Below are 22,144 nucleotides of genomic sequence, written 5' to 3' on the forward strand. Positions count from 1 at the left end.
ATCAAATGCTTCACTAAAATCCAAATATGCTGTATATTCACTGAATGCCAAATACAGTACAGATACATAATCACTTTTTTATTCTAACTAAAAGGCAATCAAGTTAATCTGAGATGGATTATAGAAAATCTTGGGAGTTTAAGGACACAGGCAAACACAATAGAAAGATTTAGTTTCTATCAGCACATGTAATATGCTGTTGGCACAATTTTTAGAAGTGCTGAGCACAAATAAATCTCACTGAAGTCAACGGGAACTGCAGGTGCTCAGCATCTTGGAAAAAAATTAAATAATCACGGAATTCTAATACCCGGCAAAAATGTGAAACAGGCAGCTTGCTTAGAACACAGTTACGCAATGAAGAATTTAGAACACTGCTTGCAAATAAATTAGACATGATCTTGAAGTGATGCTGTCGCCAAAAATACTATATACAAGGGGTATCACTAAAAATATTGGAGATAGTAACTGCCTTCTATGCAGCTATGTTTGCGTTAAAAGGATTAGAGAGCAGAACCTATAGAAGAGATTATGGAAATATGATATGATTTAGAGACAATTAAACAATAATTACAAATACCTGAGTTACTTTAAATACATAATTCCTCTTCCTTAAAAATGGGATACGTCACTTTTAACTAGTTTGGTTTAGAAAATATACTCTTCAATAGAAATAAATCCAATGCATTATCCCTGAAGATGTCAGTGTGTATATTCATAATTTACTAATCAACTGTTCAGTCGTGGAAAGTTTCTTACCTGATTATTTCTTTTCTGCTAGCAGTCTCTCCTACAAATCTGTGACATGTGGGGCTGTTCCCCTCCCCCCTGCAATTCCAGAAGCATTTCAGCATTCCAGCATAGACTGTGCTGGCCACATACCCCCTTCTCCAGCTTTCTACCAGATGAGTAATTCCAAAGCTGCGTAGAAACCATCATAATATGATTGATAACAATAATATCAATGCCAGCTAGGACCTATGCGCAGCACGTTAATTGGCCCACAAACCGTACACAAATAAATATTGTCCCTTAACTACTGAAATCACACCGAGGAGGGTAGAAATGTGGGAGATGCTGCTAGCAGAAAGGAATTTATCAGATAAGAAATTTTCCATTCTGTACCTCAACATCTCCCACAATTATAAGACTCACGGGAAGAAGCAAGCAGTGAACATTAAGTAAGACAGGATAAAGAAACAGATTGAAGTAGACAAATCTCCCCTTGAAAGTAAATGCCTTCAGTCTATCACTATGAGGCATCCATCTTGCACCTCTATAAGAGGAAGGGCGATAGCCAGGTATGCGACAATCACCGTGGAATCTCGCTGCTTTCTACAGCAGGGAAAGTTCTTGCACAGGTTCTGTTGAACCGATTGATCACTCACCTGGAGAAGGGCTTACTGCCAGAATCACAGTGTGGCTTCCGCAAGGGACGTGGGACTATTGACATGATCTTCGCTGTGCGTCAGCTACAGGAGAAATGTCAAGAGCAGACTCGTGAATTCTACACAACTTTTGTGGACCTCACGAAAGCATTTGACTTTGTCAGTCGTCAGGGCCTGTGGAGGATCATGTCGAAATTTGGCTGTCCAGACAGATTTATATGAATGGTACGTCAATTTCATTACGGTATGATGGCTCGTGTCCTGGATGACAGTGAAACATCTGAAACAGTGAAACATTCCCAATCACCAGCGGCGTCAAGCGTGTGTTTTAGCACCCACTTTGTTCAGCATGATATTCTCTGCCACTTTGACTGATGCCTTTCAAGACTGCACTGAAGGAGTAGGCCTGAAGTATAGAACTGACAGGAAACTATTCAATCTGAGGCGACTGCGTGCCATCACCAAGGTGAAGAAAACTGTACTTCGAGACTTTCTCTTTGCCGATGATTGTGCTCTGAATGCTAGTACAGAGCCAGAAATGCAAGCCAGTATGGACAAGTTTTCAACTGCATGGAACAACTTCGGTCTCACTATTAATACCAAGAAGACTGAGGTCATGCACCAGCCAGCTCCCCACGCTCCATACTCAGAACCGTCCATCACTGTAAATGGACAGAGACTTCAGAAAGTGGACCACTTCACGTACCTGGGCAGTACCCTTTCCTGAGCAGTGTCAATCGATGATGAAGTAAACTGCAGAATTGCTAAAGCCAGCTCTGCATTTGGCTGATTGCGCTCCAACGTTTGGGAACGTCAAAGGATCAGCCTACCAACGAAGCTGAAGGTCTACCGAGCAGTGGTGCTTCCAACTCTGCTGTACGCCTGCGAGACGTGGACTGTCTAACGGAGTCATGCACGCAGGCTCAATCACTTCCCCATTTCCTGTCTGCGAAAGCTTCTAAAAATCAGATGGCAGGACAAAGTGCCCGATACTGACATCCTTACTAGAGCCAGTCTGCCGTCAGTTCACACATTGCTGATGAGAGCCCAGACCAGGTGGGCCGGACATGTCGCGAGAATGTCAGACGAACGCATTCCTAAACAGCTCTTCTACGGAGAACTCACTCAGGGAAAGCGCTCCCATGGAGGACAAAAGAAGCGGTTCAAGAACACGCCGAAGACCTCTTTGAAGTCCTTCGAGATCAACACCGCCACATGGGAAACCTTCGCACTGAACCGTCCAGCATGGCGCAGCCTCATTCACACAGGCAGTAATACCTCTGAGGCGAGGCGTATTGCTGAGGCTGAAAAAAAGCGTGAGCTGCGCAAGTCCAGAGCTGCTCGTACATCATCGACAGTGCCATTACATGTCTGCCTGACGTGTGATAGGACGTTCTACGCCCGAATTGGACTGATCAGTCATCTTCGGACACACAGAGCTCGGTCATCGACAGAATGAGTTGTTGAGGTCTTCATCGATAACGATGGACGAACATCATCATCATGAGGCTAATTCTTTAATCATTCTCATGACTCTTCTCTGAACTCTCTCTGATTTATCAGCATCCTTCACGAACTACGGACACAGGAATTGGACACAGTATTCCAGTATCAGTCGCACCAGTGCCAAATACAGAGGCAAAACAACCTCTCTACTCCTACTCCCCTATTCGCGCACAGCCTTTTTCGCTACAGCATTGCACTGGGAGATCATGTTCAGCTGATTATCCACCAGGTCCCCCAAGTCTTTCATAGTCACTGCTTCCCAGGATAGAGTCTCCCATTATGCAAGTATGGCCTACATTCTTTATTCCTAGATGTTCCTACACTTTTTCTGCCCACAATGTAGCTAGTGATCTTGTAATGTGGGCTCTGATTCCTTCAGGGATAGGTTCACCCAACAATTTATATGCCTCCACAAAACATAACAATCCATCTGGATGCTGGAAGTCCTTGGCACTTCAGGGGACAGGACATAAACAAGGAACCTGATCATCTTGTCCATTAGTGTGCTTGAGGCAGCTCATGTACCTCCAGATTATGCTACAGCTTTTCAGTAGGATGCTGTGGCTTTGGACACATTGGTGGGAAGATTACTTCCCAGGAAACATGAAAAGACAAATCACTTTTGATATGAAAAATTCTGGGCTCGTTTGAACCACCTTGTCATCATAGAACACGCCATGTGGTTCCTGCATGGATAGAGCAGCTAATACCAAGACTTGTCTGAAAACAGGATACTGACCAAGCAGCACGTTTTGAGTTAAAAATGGTGCAACTTAACCATTCAAAGGGATGGGTAGTTAGGGCTTTGAGCAAAAGTGACTTAGGAAAGACTAGTCTGACAACAGGTCTAGCAAGCCACTCTGATCTGAGAAATCTTGAGTGATTGTTACCCCTTGGGGTGGTGGTTGAGGTTGTGCAGTGGTTGTAGAAGCACAGGAAGCCGCATATGTGGGGCTTTGAATCCTTTGCCTCTTATATAGGAGTTCATATAACCACTGATGATAGAATGCTTAAGGAAGTGGTCTGGGTCTATAGGGTTGCTTATGTTTCCTCTTCAAGGCACAGGTATTAATCCCTAAGGAACACAAGGCTGTTTTGGAGTCTTTTAGAGAATGCAATCAGTCTTTGCATTAAAAAGGTTAGACTCAAACGGAAAGTCCTAGATGGAACTCTGGACCTCTCAGGGGAATCCCAAAGATTGTGACTATGACATACCCCTCTTGACTGTAGCTATTGCAATGGCTCTAGAGGCAATATCAGATGTGTCAACCGCCACTTGAAGTGATCTCTGGCCACTTGCAAACCTTTTTCAATGAAGGCTTGGGACTGGCCCGGTCTTCCTGCCAAAGTTTGTCTTTAAACTCTGTAAATTTGGTATAATTAAAATAAATCATATTTTGCTAACAATGCTGGATTGTTAGCAACTCTGAATTGGAAACTAACCGATGAGAATACTTTCCTATACAAAAGTCTGGGGCGTTTAGCAACTTATCAGTTAGTGTAGTCTTGGAGTATTGTGCCCTGGATCTTTCTGTAGCCACTTTCACTACTAAGGAGTTGGGCGCCAGATGGGTGAATAAGAACTCAGCCCCTTTAGCTAGTATGAAATACCTTATGTCAGCTCTTTTTCATATAGAGATACAAGAGCCATGCTTGTGCCACACCAATCTGGTAGGTTCCAGGTTGGCTTGATTAACTAGAAGGGCCACCCTCAAAGGGCCAGAGGATGTCCAATAGGCCTATTATGCGTCTTTGACCTCTTCAAGAGGTATGTGAAGCCACCCTCTGCAACAATGGGTACAGTTTGTGGTCGATGGGTGAACAGGATTATGAAGGAGCAATTGCCTCATCTGGAGAGGACAACAATATGCCATGCCAGTCAGAACTGGCTCCATCACTTCCTTCTCTGCAAATTCTGATAGAACTGGCTGGTATTGGCTAGGAGAGGAGGATCAATGCGATTCCCTCATGGATCCCAGACTTCTACTGTATAGATCAGTGATTCTCAACCTATTTACCATTGTGGGCCAAATATGCGGCTCTCTCTGTGTTATGTGGACTGCAGCCACACAATTATATATATATATATATATATATGGCCCTGAGAATGTAACATGGGCCGCAGCTGTGTACTGATTGGGCCACCGGTTGAGAATCATTGGTATAGATCCTAAAGACCCTAGTAAAACCAGCAGGGATTGATTGAAGAAGGACGACCTCAAGACATTACCCATCAACAATCCTCTGCATAACCACATTCGGAAGGAGATGGGTAGGGTCCACTACCCTCCTGGGTCTCCGACCAGGTTTGTTTCCTTTGGGGAGGGAAGTCTCAGCTGGAGCATCAGAGTCATTTGGTGAGATGACAGGCTCCTGGTTCTACAAGTGGCACTGACAGAACAACTAGCAGGAGGATGTTAATTACGGCTGTGGTAGGGGATGATATTCTTCCCCTCAAGGTGGTTTCTACAAGTGTAGGGATATTGCTAAAAAGAACCAGACCTGATAGCAGGGGAAACTGGGTAGGACAAAACAATGGTACCCTCCAGCAAGGAGGTGAATTTGGACCTCCCTGTAGTCTGGGGTGCTCCTTCAGATGACTTGGTGGATCCGAGTAATCTGATGTTCAGAGGTTTCCGCACAGACTGCTTTGGAGCTGTCAGATAGGATCTGAGCATTGAAGTCACACATGGAACTGTTGGGTATCACTCCTTAAGTTCCTAGGGTGAAGCCAGCACCAGTATCATTGGATTCTTCTTTTTTCATAGAATCATAGAATACCAGGGTTGGAAGGGACCTTAGGAGGTCATCTAGTCCAACCACCCGCTCAAAGCAGGACCAATCCCCAACTAAATCATCCCACCCAGGGCTTTGTCATGCCTGACCTTAAAAACCTCTAAGGAAGGAGATTCCACCATCTCCCTAGGTAACCCATTCCAGTTCTTCACAACCCTCCTAGTGAAAAAGTTTTTCCTAATATCCAACCTAAACCTCCCCCACTACCTTTCTTTCTTGGACAGAAGGTTTATGTAGGCTTAATTCTTTGCAACCCACATGTGAGGGCTCACCAAACTTTGACTGAGACAGGGAGAGATCCTTTCTCTTAGAAAGGGATTTGGACAGAGATCTGTTCTCATGCCTACGTTCACATCCCTTACTATCATGAGATGGTTTCTTAGGTTTAATAGTGTTTACCTCAACTCTGGAGCTTGTGCTCAGAGGGACACTGCTCACTGTCTTAGGTAGTTCTAACAAGGAGGTCTCCCCAGCCTGAATCCAAATGAGATTTCATAGCCTGCTCCATGAAATGCTTCTGCAGATGGAGCTCTCGTCCCTCACAAGTTCAGGGAGGGAAGGAGCAGCAGATACTGCAGGTGGTTGCTATATAATCCTCCCCAAGGCAGTAACGGCAGCACTAGTGTTTGTCACTGTCAGAAAAGCAACAGGGGCAGAAGACAGTTCTTGAACCTTCGAAGTCTTAGCATAGTCTCTCTTCAGAGTGAAAACTCTCCACACCCCCTCCCCCTGCAACCTTGGGCGGGGGGGAGGGGGGGGGAGAGAGAATAACTAAACTAACTATGCTAACTATAAAAACACAGAAAAACTATTACCTTTGCTTCCTTACGACTTATCTTTTGAATCATCTTCCTACAAGGTGAAGTGGTGGGAATGCATAAAGCAAGCCCTTCAGCCACGTGAGTGGAAATACATCTGTCGCCAGCAACTTGAATCTGCTTTCCTGGTAAAATAATGTGGCGGCTTTCTGGTCATGTAAGTGGCAAACACATCATCTGCCAGGGAGGCTGAATTTCTGTGTAATCCAGTTGAAGACTTCCTGATTCAGACACTATTCTGAGTTATTGTCTGAGTGTCTCCTGATGCAGTCTGCCTTACGGCTGAGTTCTCCCGTTGTCTGTATTGCTCTTATGAAAAGCCATATTCCCCTCTGCCCATTCCACTAATTGCCCTCACTTTCAAGTACAGGACTGTGCTTCAAATTCCATCTTGGCTGCTGAGGTACACCACCACCATTGGGGTGTTGTGTGACTGGACGAGGATTTGAGTACCCTGTAGATGGTTTGGGAATTTTTGGAGGGCTAACTTCACTGCACTGAGCTCCAAGAAGTTGATGCTCTTGTTCCTGTCTAAGGAGCTCCATATGCTTTGCGCTGTTCTGTGTTCCTATCCCAGTAGGCTGACCTCTATTGTGAGTATTGGGAACTCTGCAGGGCAGACTGGAAAGCCCCTCTGGACGTTCCCTGGATTTGTCCGCCATTTGAGAGAAGGGACTGGCATCTGATCTTGAATGCCTTATGGTGAGTGGTCCCCGCCTTCAGCAGAAGCTGCAAGACACCTAATGTGGAATTTTGCCCAAGTTGTAATACCAATAAATGAAACCAGTAGGCCTGTGAGCCGGAGACACTGGGATATGGACAGTCTTCGATTCCTTGTGAGCCTGGATGTCAATTTCTGTAATTTCTCAAATGTGTCCAGTGAGGGATAGGCTTTGGCTACTGATGGATCCACATCCACTCCCATAAAAGCTTTCTTTGTGGAAAGGATCATGGACCTTTGTGGAAAGGATCATCACAAACATATGTGTTGTGAGCCGCTTGTTTGGTCAAGGGCTGGATCAGTCCGTGTCCAGCAACTGATATAGATGAGTACTGTAAGACCTGAGTTTGGCTATGATCACTACTAGCATCTTGGTAAAGATTCCGGAAGCCAATGAAAGGCCAAATGACACTGAGTTGTACCAGTAGTGAGCCATGTTGTATCCAGATCTCAATATGTAAGAGTCATAAGAGCATGTGGAGATAAGCATCTGCTACATCCACTGAGGCAAGGAAATCCCCGTGGGATAGAGAGTTGCCATCCAGCCTAGAATTTCTATCCAAAATCTCATTTTCTTCATTCTGAGCCATTTCAGACCCAGAACAGCTCTGACCTCCTCTGTATGCGTCTAAATGATGAATATCAAGTATAGAACTAATAACCTTTTTTCTGTGGGAACCAGTTCTACTGTTCCTATATCCAGAAGGTGAGAGACCGCGTTCAGCACTAACTCATGTTTCGTACGGTTGCTACAGATCGATAACTGGATAAAGTGAGAGTAGAGAGGACCTTAGTTTGAGAGAATTTACCAAAATTCACTCAAACTTTCACATACTTGTCCATTGTAAAGAGGGAACATTCCTTTAAGTAGTGGGATATTATGCCTCCTAGACTCAGACTAGGCCAGAGGCATAGTTTTTCATAATTACAATAAGATTTGAGAAGTGTGAAGTCTGGCTACCCCATCTGCTTTTGCTGCGTTTTCCATGGTTCTGGGGTTCTCCTCGGATATACCTACCATCCTTCCTCTGGTAATTCTGAAATGAGGATTTACAAAAGGAGTCTCTCTGCCTACTGCTGGCCTTGTAGCCCCCCTTCTTTTGGCAATGTGTGCAGAAGGGAGGGACTGTTTCAGTTTGGAAGTACTGTCCGCCATTATCTTATCCAGTTTCTCTCCAGGTAGGAGACAGAGCCTGTGAACTTGGAAAAGCACAGGACATGTTTACAATGGGGTGCAGCCATATGTGGTGCACTTGGATGTTGAACTAGATGCCATAGTACTGGCTGAGAACCTCAGTGTGTCCATTAAGGCGTCTATGGCAAAAGTTGTTGATAAGGTTATTTTTAAGGGTTGACATGAAGCTAGGACGGTCCCTGTCATTCAGGGCCTTTAGGTCATCAATCAGAACACTGTAGCTCTTGCAAAGCATGTAGTAGCCAAGGACACTCTGACGGTGGCTGAGGAAGCCTCAAAATTGCTCCAGAGTGTTGTGCCTTTGGACAAGAAATCCCTATTTGATGGTATCATCATATCCTTCACTAAGGATGCCATCGCAGCATATACTGTTGGTATTTCTGTGAGGGTATTTTTTGGTTGTTGCATTTTGTAGTTATTTAAATGCTTGTCCACTTAAATGCTTCTTCCCCTCATAAGAGTATTCCCATTCACATCAAAGAAAAGGTAAAGGGGAATTGCTGTCTCAAGCTGGGATTTGGCTAGTACGTATTTGCCTTAAACTGGCAAAAGAATAAAGCAGGATCAAAACAAACCATGACTAACTGCTGCGTAGGAGCTACTCTGCAAAGCTAAACTGGCTCTATAACGGCAGAGAAGGGAACAGCGCCACACACCACAGAATTGTGGGAGACGCTAGGCTACAATGCAAAATGTCCAGAAGCCAAGAGCAACTTAGAAAGGGGAAGAGTTAAGTAAGAATTACAATAGGGTTTTTCATTACATAAACAAGACACAAACATGACATACTGTTTGGCAAACACCATTCACACAGGAATTGCCTTTTATCTATATCTACATTTTATATTCATATATATCTTGTGACATTTAACAAAGGATAATATAGCAAAAGAATTAAAATTGCTATAGAAATTAAAATGCTAAACATCTTGATTTGTGTGATTAAAGTGTAAACCTTAACATTGCAGTAACAGAATTCTGCATGGCGTTTATATTCTTTTTAAAAGGTACATTATTGGCATTAAAAATACTGACAGCATCCCTTTTAAGGTGGCTATGGGACATATAAACAAGGAAAAATTAATTGAAACAAAAAGCAAAAAAATTAATTTGAACTTTTCTAAAGTCTGACAATAATGAGATCTAGAAGACAAGGCAATAATGTATACAAGCCAGGCAGTTGTCTTCATCCCTATAATTTAGAATTTTATAGTCAAGCATGCACTTAAAAAGAAAAAGGAAAAAAAAAAAAAAGACAGTACACGAACTTTTCCTCAGTACAGTTCTCCATCTAGTGGTCAAACAAAAAAACAAAACAAGGGGAAAAAAACCCATAAGCAAAATAATTTACTATATCATTTTATTTAAGCTATGATATTTTTAACAAAGTTAATGACAAAAACTATTCCCGCATCAATAAATTTGCAAGCATTTTGTAATGAGACACTGAATTTTCCACAAAGTGTTGACACCTTCTCTTGTGAATAATTAAAATACAGAGATTTAAGGTCTTTCCAGTACTTTCATTTTAATTTACATAATCTAAGATTTCTTATATAAAAAGACAAGAGGTCTATAGAGTCCCAACGCAAAACATTTTATTATGCATTGTACTAAAACTTGAGGGTCTAGACTATTAGGAAATATAAAATCTGAATGATCTTATGGTTAAATGTGATTTATGGTTAGAAACAAGTGTTAAAACTGCACTATGTTACTCAATGGATGTGCAGCCAGTTGGCATTCAGTGTCAAAGCCACTTTGTTTTCTGAGAAAGTTTATACTACTTTTTACTCCTGTTTGCTCTGAAAAACCAACACAATATTGTTAAGGTAAGCTAGATTCTGTTTGGCTGAACCAACTACAGAAACATCACAATCTCCTATTTGCACAATTTTTATACCTGAGTGATGTTGGGGGGAATAAGGGTGAAGCATTATTTCTTGAGTATTCTGATATTTAGACCACTAATATTCAGCAATCTTAAAAGTGTGTATCCTCTTCTTCCTTAGCAACTTGAACTCAGGCAAATGCTTTGACCCTACAAAGGGCTTAGAAAGAGAGAGGAGACATCCTTGCTCAGAAACCTTACCGAGAGACCACAAATACCGAAGCAGTACACACTCTAAACTTAACAGCATTATTCATTTGAAACAAAGCCTTCAATCAAGCTTCAGAGAATTAAACTAAACTATTTTAACCTCATCCAGCTTTCTCCTTTTAGGATAGGTCAGACATGAAGTTGCTTAAAAAGAAAATTCCCGGATAAGAATATAGCTTTCCTTCTTCTAGATTGTTAAGACATACAACAGTGTGATGTTAATAGCTGTGAGTACCATCTCCAAGAGAAAGAAAGATTAACTATATGCAGATTCTGGGCTTATCTACACAGCTAGTTAACATGCAGCAAGTCAGGCCTGCCACACATTAATTGACCAATACACAGCAAAACAGGATCGACGTGGTCAGTTAGCATCTGACAGTCTCACACGCTCAACATTCAATGCCCAGTTTGCTGTGCACTAACTAGCTATTTAGACACGGCCTGTGAGTCCATAAGGATAGATGTTACAGAGTCACAGCTTGTAGCAATCTGTTCACGACTGGATGTGTTCTCAGGGCACTTCAGAGAAAACATGTACTGATGGCCAAGTTGCTGTTCTGCAAATTTCCTCATATTTGTTCATTCTGTCTTCGATGTTGCCACCTATCTGATTGAGAGCACAGGAATATCCACAACTGGGTCTGCTCCTCTTGCTTCAGCGTTTGCAATGGCTTGTCACTGAGGTTTTTAAGTTTTTTCCCCTGGAATGCAAAGTGGCAACCCACTATGAGGTCACTTTAATTTCCACCAGTCATTGGTAGACAGATTTTCATGGTTCTTCTACTGGTCAATTCATGCCGTTCAGCTTCCCTAGAGTGCTTGGGATTTGGACAGAGGTCTGAAGATGAACTTATCCGGGTGGAAGGTTTGGATATTCTCATTCCATGGATATTGCATATATTTCCAAATCTCTCCTAGTCGAAGTCATATTGATTAAGAAGCAAGATTTGGAAGTAAAAGTACAGAGAGACTGATCCCAGCAGCATGAATGGGTATCTCAGTGCCTTTAAAAAAAAAAAAAAAGAACTAAGGCTCCAAAGAATGTGAACAACAAAGATGTTGCCCTCAGGAATATGGAATCATGTCAGTGGCTAGCACAGCCAGTCAACTTTTTGTTTGTTTGTTTTTTGTAGCTGATCAAGTGCATAACAGACAAAGTATGTTTCTTGACAGCATTTGCTTTGAAACCCATAGATAAGCAGCCTTACAAAAATTCCGTGTGTTTAACTTCTGTTGACTTTGCTTAGAAGTCTTTCATAATACCAGTATCTGAACTTTGTCCATATTTTCTCTTTCAATGACTAATTTCTTCCAGGAAGATAGGAATGTGTCAATATCTTTGTGACTATCCAAGGGAGCACCAATTCATCCCTCACAAATTCTCAGTTAATCATAGCATGTTAGAATTTAGTGCATGATTCCACGCCCTCCCACCCCCATGTCAGAAGACTTGTATTGGACCAATTCCTGGAGGGTGAGCTGCATTGGGATTATGTCCAAAAACCATTGCCTCCATGCCCTTTGGGGCCAATCAGCATCATTACAGCTTGTTCTACTGCAATCTTTTTGTACGTCTTTCCTGGGAATGACTATTGTTATACGAAAGGTGATGTTTGGAAGAGAAGATCTATCACTGTCATTGGATCTCTCTGCTTGTTGAGGGGGAAAAAAAAACTTTGAGTCTGTTTGGAGTCTTGACTTGACTCGTTCACTCGAGTAAAAGACCTGGACAACACTGCTGGCTCCCAATCCTGCCAACGAAGATAGCCCTATCCTTGGTATACAGGACTTAAATTGATTTTACGTGGTCTCTGCCCAGCTCAACAGTTTACTATACTTATTGTGTAGTGTGGACAACTTTGATCATATGTACCATCACCTTAGTGTTGTTAATTATGACTAGTGTGTGTGTGTGTGTGTGGTACAGATATATCTAGAATTTAAGCACAAGTTGGATTGCCCCAAGTTACAACCAGTTTATGTTCCTTTTTCAACTCTCGGTCTGCCTACACTCCCAGTGTAATTCGGTAGTTCAGATTAACTCTATGGGAAGGCATGCATCCATTGTTAGCATTGCTCCAATGGTACCACGGCTGCGTGCCACCTCTGTAGAAATCATCTGAACTATCAGCAACAGTCTGACACGGAGAAGTTAGGCTAATTTAAATTTTTTTTGGGTGGCTCCTCCTATTTATTGTGGGCCCATTAAGGTGGCGGCCCTCCACTTCGTACTTAAGGCTGGAATATGAGCGGCATTGCACCTTTACAGCTTTCTCTTAGGGAAACATACCATCTGAAGAGATAATGGCATGCCCTGAGCCTGCCTTAGAAATCCTATTTGTATTAGTTGTGCAGCTGACAGTGTGTACGTCTATACTTAACATTCCTTATGGCAGCATGCTGAGTACATACGCTGCATGCCCCCCTAGCAGGGGTATAGATAACACTATAGACAGTGATGCACTGCTTAGGCAAGTAAAGACGCATGAATCCTTTGGGTACAGACCCTAGACAGCTCTCTACATGCCCAAGCAATTCCTCTCCTGTCGACACTGCTATGTTTAACAATGTAGTATCCCACTGCCTGAGTCTTTCACCACCACAGGGAAAGTAGTTGGGAGTGGCGTAGATTAGTTTATGGATGCTTGTCCTGCAACTCTGAGGGACAACAAATTTGTCTTTTAGTGTCTTATGTGCCAATGAGTGTCCTCCCGCAAAACTCTTGATTACCCATGTGTTTGAGTTAGCCCTCCCTTATACATGAGCAAATTTCTGACACCTCTTTCCTAAGAAACGTCTCTTAGTTTTGTTGTTTGGTACAGGAGATTAGTCTGTTCCCCCTTTCCTCCTGTTCCAGCAGCACCTGCTGGGAACACAGCTGCACTTGCAATGGTCATAAAAGGATTGCTTCTCTGAAAAAGGCTACTTAAACTCCTTCTCTGATGCCTCCATCACTTCCATGACAGCTCTGACTTTTACTTCCCTGTGCAGTTTTTTGCTTGCACATTTAGAAGCAGTTTAACTGTTACGTATATGCATCTACCTTTCACAATCTAAGCCAACGTTTCCTAACCCAATATACTGGACATGACTGATGAGAGCAAGCAGCATGAGCCCCAGAATTCATCTACTGTAAAGGAGGCATCCGAAGATCTATTCAGAAGAACTAATTTTAATTTCTACCTGTTGGTCCAATAGAATCTTCCAGTTCGTCAGTCAGTATAGCTTGAGAACAGTATGACGTTGTAGAGGCTTGTAGTGAAGATCCTTTAGAATCAATCATCTCTCAAGGATGGCCTCCTATCCACAATCATCCTGTCCAGGGACTCCTTGAGTAAGAATTCCCCCTCTAAGGATTCAGCTGTGTCTTGGGGTATGTCTATAATGGACATTAAGCCCGGGCTCTGACTCAGGTTTGAGCTCAAGCCCTGCTTCCGTCCACATACAAATCAGTCTGACTCGGTTCTGCAAGCACTCAGGACCTGGGTCGCAGGAACCTGTGAGAGGGGTAGGTCAGAGCCCATGTCCTACTGTGACTTGGGTCCAAGCCCTGTCATTTTGCAACATGGATGCAGCTCAAGCTGTGGACCCAAATCAGAAGGTCTAAGTAGTGCAATATTAGCATGTCTTTGAACCTGGGTCCAGCAATTGTAAACCCAGGGTTTAAAAAGCAGTGTGAACGCTCAAGCGTGGACTTGGAACACTGAGAACCACAAGCCCAGGTCTCACAGAACCACATTTATAGTGCAGTGTAGACATACCCTCAATTGAACAGCAGTAGCTGCACTTAAGTTTACCAAAGTTACATTGACCTTTTTATTCTTTAGGAGCAAACAGGACTTCTGAAGTTATCTGATTGTTCTACTTGGCTATTCACACTCTGTATTTATAATATACATGTTGGATACTGGGACACTATCCAGGTACAATCTGGACTACTGAACAGCTGTGTCCCCTCAATTCTCCAATCTGAGGAACCTTTTACATTGCTTCACTGTGAGAGCAACCACCCCTGGCCTGTTCACACATAGCCTCTAGCATGTAAATTACTCCCAGCTATACTGCATGAGTGCTTAGCTAGCCACTCATGAATTACACTGCAGAGTGACACCAGCAAATCCCAGTCCTAGACTTGTCCCCAGAAATGTGCATCTTGTACTGCCCAGCTCTGTCCTTCTGGACAATACAAGCTCATAGAAAGTCTGTATCACTTTCTATTAATAAAATGATGCACAAATCCTGTTACCTCAAATGAAGTTTCCGAAACATTTCAATCCAAATTCACTGGTTTAGACAAAACAATAAAACAAGTTTATTAACTACAGAAAGATAGATTTTAAATTATTACACGTAATGAAGCATAAAAGGAGAATTGGTTACAAAGAAATAAAAGGTAAAATACAAACTAATACCTAATTTAACAAGTTAAGTGAACAAAGCAAAAGGGTCTCTCTAACCATATGTTCTCTTGCAGTCTTACTGGCTGGATCTTTCAGCCAGGATCCCTCCCAGTCCAATGGTGCTTCCTTTGTCTTTTGAGTGTTGTAGGTGCAATGAGCAAAGATGAAAGGAAATAATTTGTAGCTTGTGGCAGGTCTGTATGCGTAATCACAGCTTACTAACTTTTCTGGCTGATGTTATGGCGAGCAAGAAGGTAACTTTAAATGAAAGATGGGACACACAACATCAGGCTAAAGGTTTGAAGGGAGGTCTGGTGAGAGAGCAAAGAACAAAAATCAGGCCCCACTGGGATGAGAGTTTCACCAACGGTTGGAAGGATCGAAGATGCCCCTTCAAAAATCTAGTTGTTGCAGGATGAGAAAAGATAGTGTGGCTGTCAACAGGAGAATGAACTCTGATTGCTGCCAAGTGAACCCAAAGGGAACCTAAAGAAAGACCCAAAGTTTTAAGGATAAGTAGATATGCCAGAATATAAGGGATCCCAGTTATCATTGACCCCAACAAGGAAAACATTTCCATTTATCTGAAAAACATCTGCTGGTAGAATCTTTCCTACTTTAATTTAGACTAGATTGCACCACTCTGGAACATGTTGCAACAGTTCCGGGTTAGGGTGCCTGAAGATGTCCTTGTGTTATGTCAGAAGGTCCAGAAATGGATGGATTCTTATGGGTGGACGAAATGAGAGCTTCAGTATACATCTGTGAACCAGAACTGTTTTGTTAAATTGGATGAAATAAGGAAGACTCATGCTCTGTCATGACAAATTTTCCATAGAATCTATGGTAGTCTTAGGTGTCAGTGTTAGGAAAGGGATCCCCACTCAAACTTTCTTTGGCTTTATCCACTGGACAAAAGAGTCTGGAACCTTAAACAGATCTGTCATTTTGGCATTGATGTTGCCCTGCTGTGGTGCGTAGACAGACAGAAACCAGGTTTTAAGACAAAGATGCAGTCTGAGAAATGTTTTACATGTGTGCATGAGGCCATAAGACCGAGGAGGGACAGGCACGTTCTGACTGATGCCCAGGGCCTGAAGGTGACCTGGTTTATGAGAGCGCCCCGGGAATGGAATCTCTCGATAGAAAGGCTCTTGTTGCGGTACAGTCCAAGGTCATTTCTATGATGTTTGCGGATCTCATAGGGGTCAACATGGACTTCTCATAGCTGACACAAACTTCTAGAGAAGAACATAGGTGGAACAGGAATCAGGCTGACAACTGGACTTCCTCATATGATCTGCTCATTAGGAGCCAATGGGAAGACGGTGAACTCATTCCGTCTCATCCAAGCTGCCACCACTGAAAAAAAACTTTTGTAAAGATTCTGGGTGCTGTGGCTAGGACAAATGGAAGAACCCAGAATTGGTAATGGTCTTGACCAAAGAGGAACCCGAGGAACCTTCACTGGGATGGGCAAATGTCTATGTGAAAGTATGCCAAGACAAGGCGGGGTTTTATTGGACTAACTTCTATCGGCGAAAGAGAACAGCTTTCAAGCTACACAAAGTATGTGTCTTTCATGTCAAGAGCCACCAACCATGTGCCCTCTTCCAGGGAGTGAATTATTGATGTCCATGTGATCATGCAGAATTTTAATTTTTGGATGAATATATTTAATCAGTGCAGCCTGAGAATAGCCTTGCATCTCCTATTCTTTCTGAGAGCTAAGAAGTATGGGGAGAAGAATCCTTTCCCCTGATGTTGAGGTGGAACTTCTTCTATGGCTCCCCAGTAGAGAAAGGAATCCAGTTCTTGAAAGAATTTTCTCATGAGACTGGTTGCTGAAAAGGAAATAGGGAGGGGGTTTGTGGGTAGGAGTTGACAAACACACCATCAGACAGCTGCAATGAATCATTTCCAGTACCCATCTGTTGGTTGTTAGGATCCTCCACTTGCAGGCAAATTTGGTAAGGCAGCCATCAAAAAACTGAGAGGGGAGGATGATGTGGCATCAATAAAGAGACACGGTCTCAGCAGTCTCATCAAAAGAAATTCTTTGTTTGAAGGTTAGAGTGAGGTGAGGCAGTGGACGTTGCAGGACCTGTGTGTCTCAGCCTGTGCACGCTGTGTCACTTATGTGGCGATTCCTGATGGCGCTGGTAGTAAAAAGGTTGAGGGGGTTGTCTCACTCTGTATCCTTGCAATGGTGTCTCATAGAGGCAAGGGTATAAATGCCCAGAGAGTGAAAAGTTGTTCTTGAGTCCTTGAGGGAGTGGAGAGGTTCATCCGTTTTCTCTTGGAACAAATTAACTATCTAAAGGCAGATCCTGAATGATGCTCTTTATCTCCCTAGGGAAACCTGAGGATTGTAACCAGGAAGGTCATAGTCATTCCTCTGAACACATCATCTGCAGCATATACTGCAGCTTGGAGGGAAATCTTGGCCACCAATTTGCCCTTATTAATTAAGGAGTGGAAGTGGGCTCTATCTTCCTAAAGCAGCTTGTCATTAAAATCTAAAAACTGCATATAATTGGTAAAAATCATATTTAGCTAGTTGAGCCTTGAAATTCAAAATCCTGAATTGGGGAGAGATGGAGGAAAAGATCTCTCTTCCCAGGAGATTCAGCCATTTAGCACCCTTTTTTGAGGGAACTGTTTTTGGGCATTGCAGCCTGGATCTTTCAGTGGCTGCTTGTACCACCAAGAAATTAGACGGTGGGTACAAGAATAGAAACTTTCTCCCCTTGGATGGAACAAAGTAGTGCTTCTCTGCCCTCTTTAAGGTGGGAGCACAAGACGCAGGAGTGTGCCACACCATTTTTGCTCGATCCACGATGACCTCATTGATCAGGTGGGCACTCAACTGGGGCCTGAGTGCTGTAAAATGCCTCACAATCTATGCTGGAGCTCCTGAACTTCAAGTTATATCTGCAACTTGGACGCCACCCTGTGCAGGAGGAGTTCCTGATATTGCCTGAATTCATCAGCCAGAGACCATGAAGATAGGATAACTGCCTCATCAGGAGAAGAAGATGAAACTGCTCCCAGAACCACTAGATCCGGATCATCTTTGTCCTCCGAATACTCCAACTGGACTGCTTGGGGTAGGCCAGTAGATGGTAATTAAAGTTCTTGTACCAATCCGGGATGCCCCAATAGTACAAGTATGAGGGATTAAATGGCATAAGAAACAGGACGAAACAGCAAGATTTTTTTGGTTTGGTTTTAAGATTTTATATTAAAAGGGCTCTACTACAAACTGAAATCTGAATCCTACTGTTTGCTCTACTTGGAGGAAGAGAATTCTGGGCAGGGTTTGCAAAATTATGGTTAAATCTGATCACTGCATCAAAGGATCAAAGGAAAAATATGCCTCTAAATCCTAATGATCTAGTCTACATCTCACAACCATATAGAAGCACTGTAGCACGACTCCTGACAGACATTTAGTTTAGAGTTTATTTTGATACCCTATTATTCCATAGGTGGTGTGACAGCATTCCAAATGGGTAATCTCATCAATTGTGGTATTTTGTGACAGCATATCCCTACGTAGCAAAACTTCAGACTTGAGAGGAGCATTGCTGATCTTAATTGGGTAGACATGTCCATTCCCCAGCATGTCCTTCAGTTTTCTTTAGACGGATTGTGAAACTAAAATGATTGACTGAACAAGTGAAGTGATCAGTTATAAACTGAACATCCTCAAGCAAGCAAGCAAGCAACCAGTGCACAGATTCTGGGTCACCTTCCCCGGGCAGTGCCATCCACCACTGAATGATAATGAATACCTATCAAGACAGAAAACTATAGCTTGAAAGGGACTTTGATAATCTATTTGTGTGTAAAAATGATTTCCTGGTTCCTGATTTCTTTTTTCTTTGCAGGGTTGTTGTAACTATGTTGGTCCCAGGAGATGAGAGAGATAAGGTAGGTGAGGTAATACCTTCTACTGGATCAACTTCTGTTGATGGAAGATACAAGCTTTCGAGCTTCACAGGGAAGAAAAGGAAGAGCTCGCTGAAGTTCAACAGCTTATACCTTCTGTCGACAGAAGTTGGTCCATTCAAAGATATTACCTCACCTATCTTCTTTCAAAAGTCTGAACAACAGGGTGGATTGATTTAAACCAAAATTTAAATTACCAATTTTAATGATTTAAATCAGAAAACCTTAATATAAAGTGATTTTTCATTTGTACTACTTAGGTTAATTTTCACTGGTTGACAACTATTAAAACATGTTGATTTGCACTAAATTTGGTGCTTCTTTTTGCTAACCAGAAGGCTACACTATCTTCTATACACATTTAAACAATTATGCATCTTAACTTACTTTTATTCACATTCTTAATTTTTACATATTCGTTATGTTAGATAATGGCGAATTATATATTTAGCGTTCACTAAATTATTAATTTTTTACTTATGATTTGTGTCAAGCTTTATTTGGATGGAAATTCAAATTCAACTAAAAATGCACAGAAACAGCATTTAAATTTTTTAAAATTATTAATAAAACTACAATACCTTAAATTTGCGAGATACATAAGAAAAAAGTTTATCAAAACATGTTTTGGATTTAAAACCAAATGATTTATTACATAAAGAAAGTATTCTCTATAGTTAGCGAACTGAACTGACTGTTTCTGGCCACCATGTCCACCAAGATTTTATAACTAGTAGATCGCATCCTCACACCTATATTTTATTCACAGACTGGAAGATGAAAACAAGATTTTCTGCTTTTTCAACACCCAACTGGTTTCTCTACTATGAATAAATGAGTCATCAGATTGAATTAGCTGAATAAACTGAAAGAAAGAAAATAGTCTCTTTGCATCTGCAGAAGAGAATACTGCTGTCAAAAGCAGGTTTAGCACTTCAACAAATTCTGATTCCAGGTGCATAGCCAGTGACTTCCATCAATTCAGTGGTTTCACTTTCTTTAAAATTTAACAGCAAACATCTATTGCTTATATTGTTTTTCGTACTTAATTCAAACAATGTTAATAAGGCCTAAAATTATTATGGTCTAACACTGGTTGTCAATTTTTATTTAAAAAAATAAACTTGCATTTAATTTAAATAAAAAAGACCGATTTATTTTTAAATCATCAAATTTTATCTACCCTGCTAAACAGAAAATTTGTTCAGTCCCTGTGTAGGGGCCACCCAGGTCTCAAAAGCAACCTTTCTTGATGGAGAAGGGTGTAGGGCACTGAAGAGCTTTTATTTAAAAGAGTCTTGGCCCAGTCTTCTTCAACCTGAAATGAGCATTGCAGAAACTCAACAGATTGGAAAACATTGGAGTGTCTCAGGGCTTCAACAGGCCCACTCACCAGGAGCTGTTCCAGCTCAAATACTGCTGAATAAGGTAGTATTTAAAATATATTTTAATGTGAAAACTTTCATCATCATAAAGCAAAGGTAAACAGACTACAGTAAAAATACAATAAATGAGATCAAAATCATAAAAAAAGAAAAAACATACCTTCACTACAGAATGGTCTTTTGATACCAGAGAAATTCACCATTTCATGCAGTGTTTTCTCCTCTTGGCAGTATTCACAGTATGTAACTATGCAGTGCAGTTTCTTATAATCATCAGAACAAGTTCCGCTGCAGAACTGGTATACTTTGTTCTAAACATAAAATAAAGTATAAAAAAGGGGTTAAGTATTAAGATTGGCATAGAGCAACTTTTAAACAAGAATATGCCTTTAATACTCAAATGTTTAAAAAATGTGGCATGAGCAAAGATCCAAGTATATACGAGGTAGTGTGACCTCTACCAATAGAGGTAACAGCTTTTGATTAAACTGACACTCAATGCTACAGAAGTTATTTGTCATTAAGTATTTCACATGGAGAAAGTGACAACTGAGAAAGAATACATATTGGTAGATCTTAAAAAACAGCACTATTTTCCTCTTTCAATTTACAGACAAGTTTCAAGATGATCTAAGATCAGCTATAATCTCTAAAGCAGAGTAGTTGAATAGGAAAAGAAGATAACTGTGACCTACCTGTACTATAATTGTTGTTCAAGATGTGGATACAGACATGAGGTCCACTCGTATGCATGCAGCCAGTCACCAAAGCAATTTGCTTAGACGTACCCATCAGGGCTGCACACATGCCCTCTGGCCCCTCATAGCCCACCCAGGGTTATTTAAGGTTGGCACCACTCTGACCCCACTCAGTTCCATTGCACTGGAATCCAAGTCTGGAGACTTCAGTATAGAGAGGACAGAGGGTGGATCATGGAATACACATCTGCACCCATATCTCGAAGAACAACAGTTACAGAGCAGGTAGATAACCACTTTTTCTTTGAGTGGTTGCAGATATGTATTCCACCAAGATGACTCACAAGCAGTAATGGAAGGAGATGGGGCTCGGAATCTTCTTAATAGCAACCACAGAACTGCCCTTCCAAGTTTGCATCTGATCAAGATGCAGTTTTAACAATGTAGTGTTTGGTAAAAGGATGTATGGCAGACAAGCTTGCACCCCACCCCAGCAAATATCCAATAGGAGGTTACTTACTGTAACTGGAGTTTTTGTGAGATCTGTGGTCCCTATCTGTATTCCACACATTGGTACACACATGCACCATATGCCTTAGTCCAAAAGTTTTTCCAAGCAGTGTCCGTTGACCCACATGTGCACAGTATCTCCCCTTGTGCTCCTGATGAAGGGTATAAGGGGCAGTGCGAGTTGATGCCACTCCAGTTCCTCCTCTTACTGCAACATAATCAAGTCTGAAGCGGAAGGAAGGCAGGCAGTGGAATACAGAAAGGGACCATACATTTCAATAAACCTCCAGTTACAGTTAAGTAACCACCTCTTCTTCAAGTGCTAGTCCCTATGGGTATTCCACACATGGGTGACTTGCAAGCAGTGATCAGAGTGGAGGAGGGTGCGCAGATGCTGGTAGCAGAGCTGTTTGTAATATAGCCCTTCCTATTGCTGCATCCGCAGCTGTCACATGAGTCAGGGCATAGTGTGCTGTAAACGTGCGGAGAGATCACTAAGTTGCAGCTTTGCAAATCTCCTGCAATGGAATCTGATCAGGATGCTGTGGAGGCTGCTTGGGCTTGCATTGAGTAAACTGTAATACCCCTGCAAGCGGAAGATTTGCTATCTTATAGCATTCTAGTATACATCCTGAAACCCACTTCGAAATTCTCTGGAAGGATACGGCT

At 42.0% G+C, this 22,144-nt stretch overlaps 1 protein-coding gene across 13 annotated transcripts in view; it reads right to left on the reverse strand.

The window, feature by feature from the left end:
- The window catches only part of ZMYM2 (zinc finger MYM-type containing 2), a 185,597-nt gene that overhangs the window by 50,783 nt on the left and 112,670 nt on the right, over positions 1-22,144 (reverse strand). For all 13 annotated transcript variants that reach the window (XM_034758789.1, XM_034758797.1, XM_034758798.1 and 10 more), the window contains one exon: positions 20,428-20,578. In XM_034758789.1, the coding sequence (XP_034614680.1) occupies positions 20,428-20,578 (151 nt within the window). The remainder of the gene's footprint in view (positions 1-20,427; positions 20,579-22,144) is intronic.

The sequence above is a fragment of the Trachemys scripta genome, chromosome 1 (genome assembly GCF_013100865.1).
Source record: "Trachemys scripta elegans isolate TJP31775 chromosome 1, CAS_Tse_1.0, whole genome shotgun sequence".
Taxonomy (NCBI): domain Eukaryota; kingdom Metazoa; phylum Chordata; order Testudines; family Emydidae; genus Trachemys; species Trachemys scripta.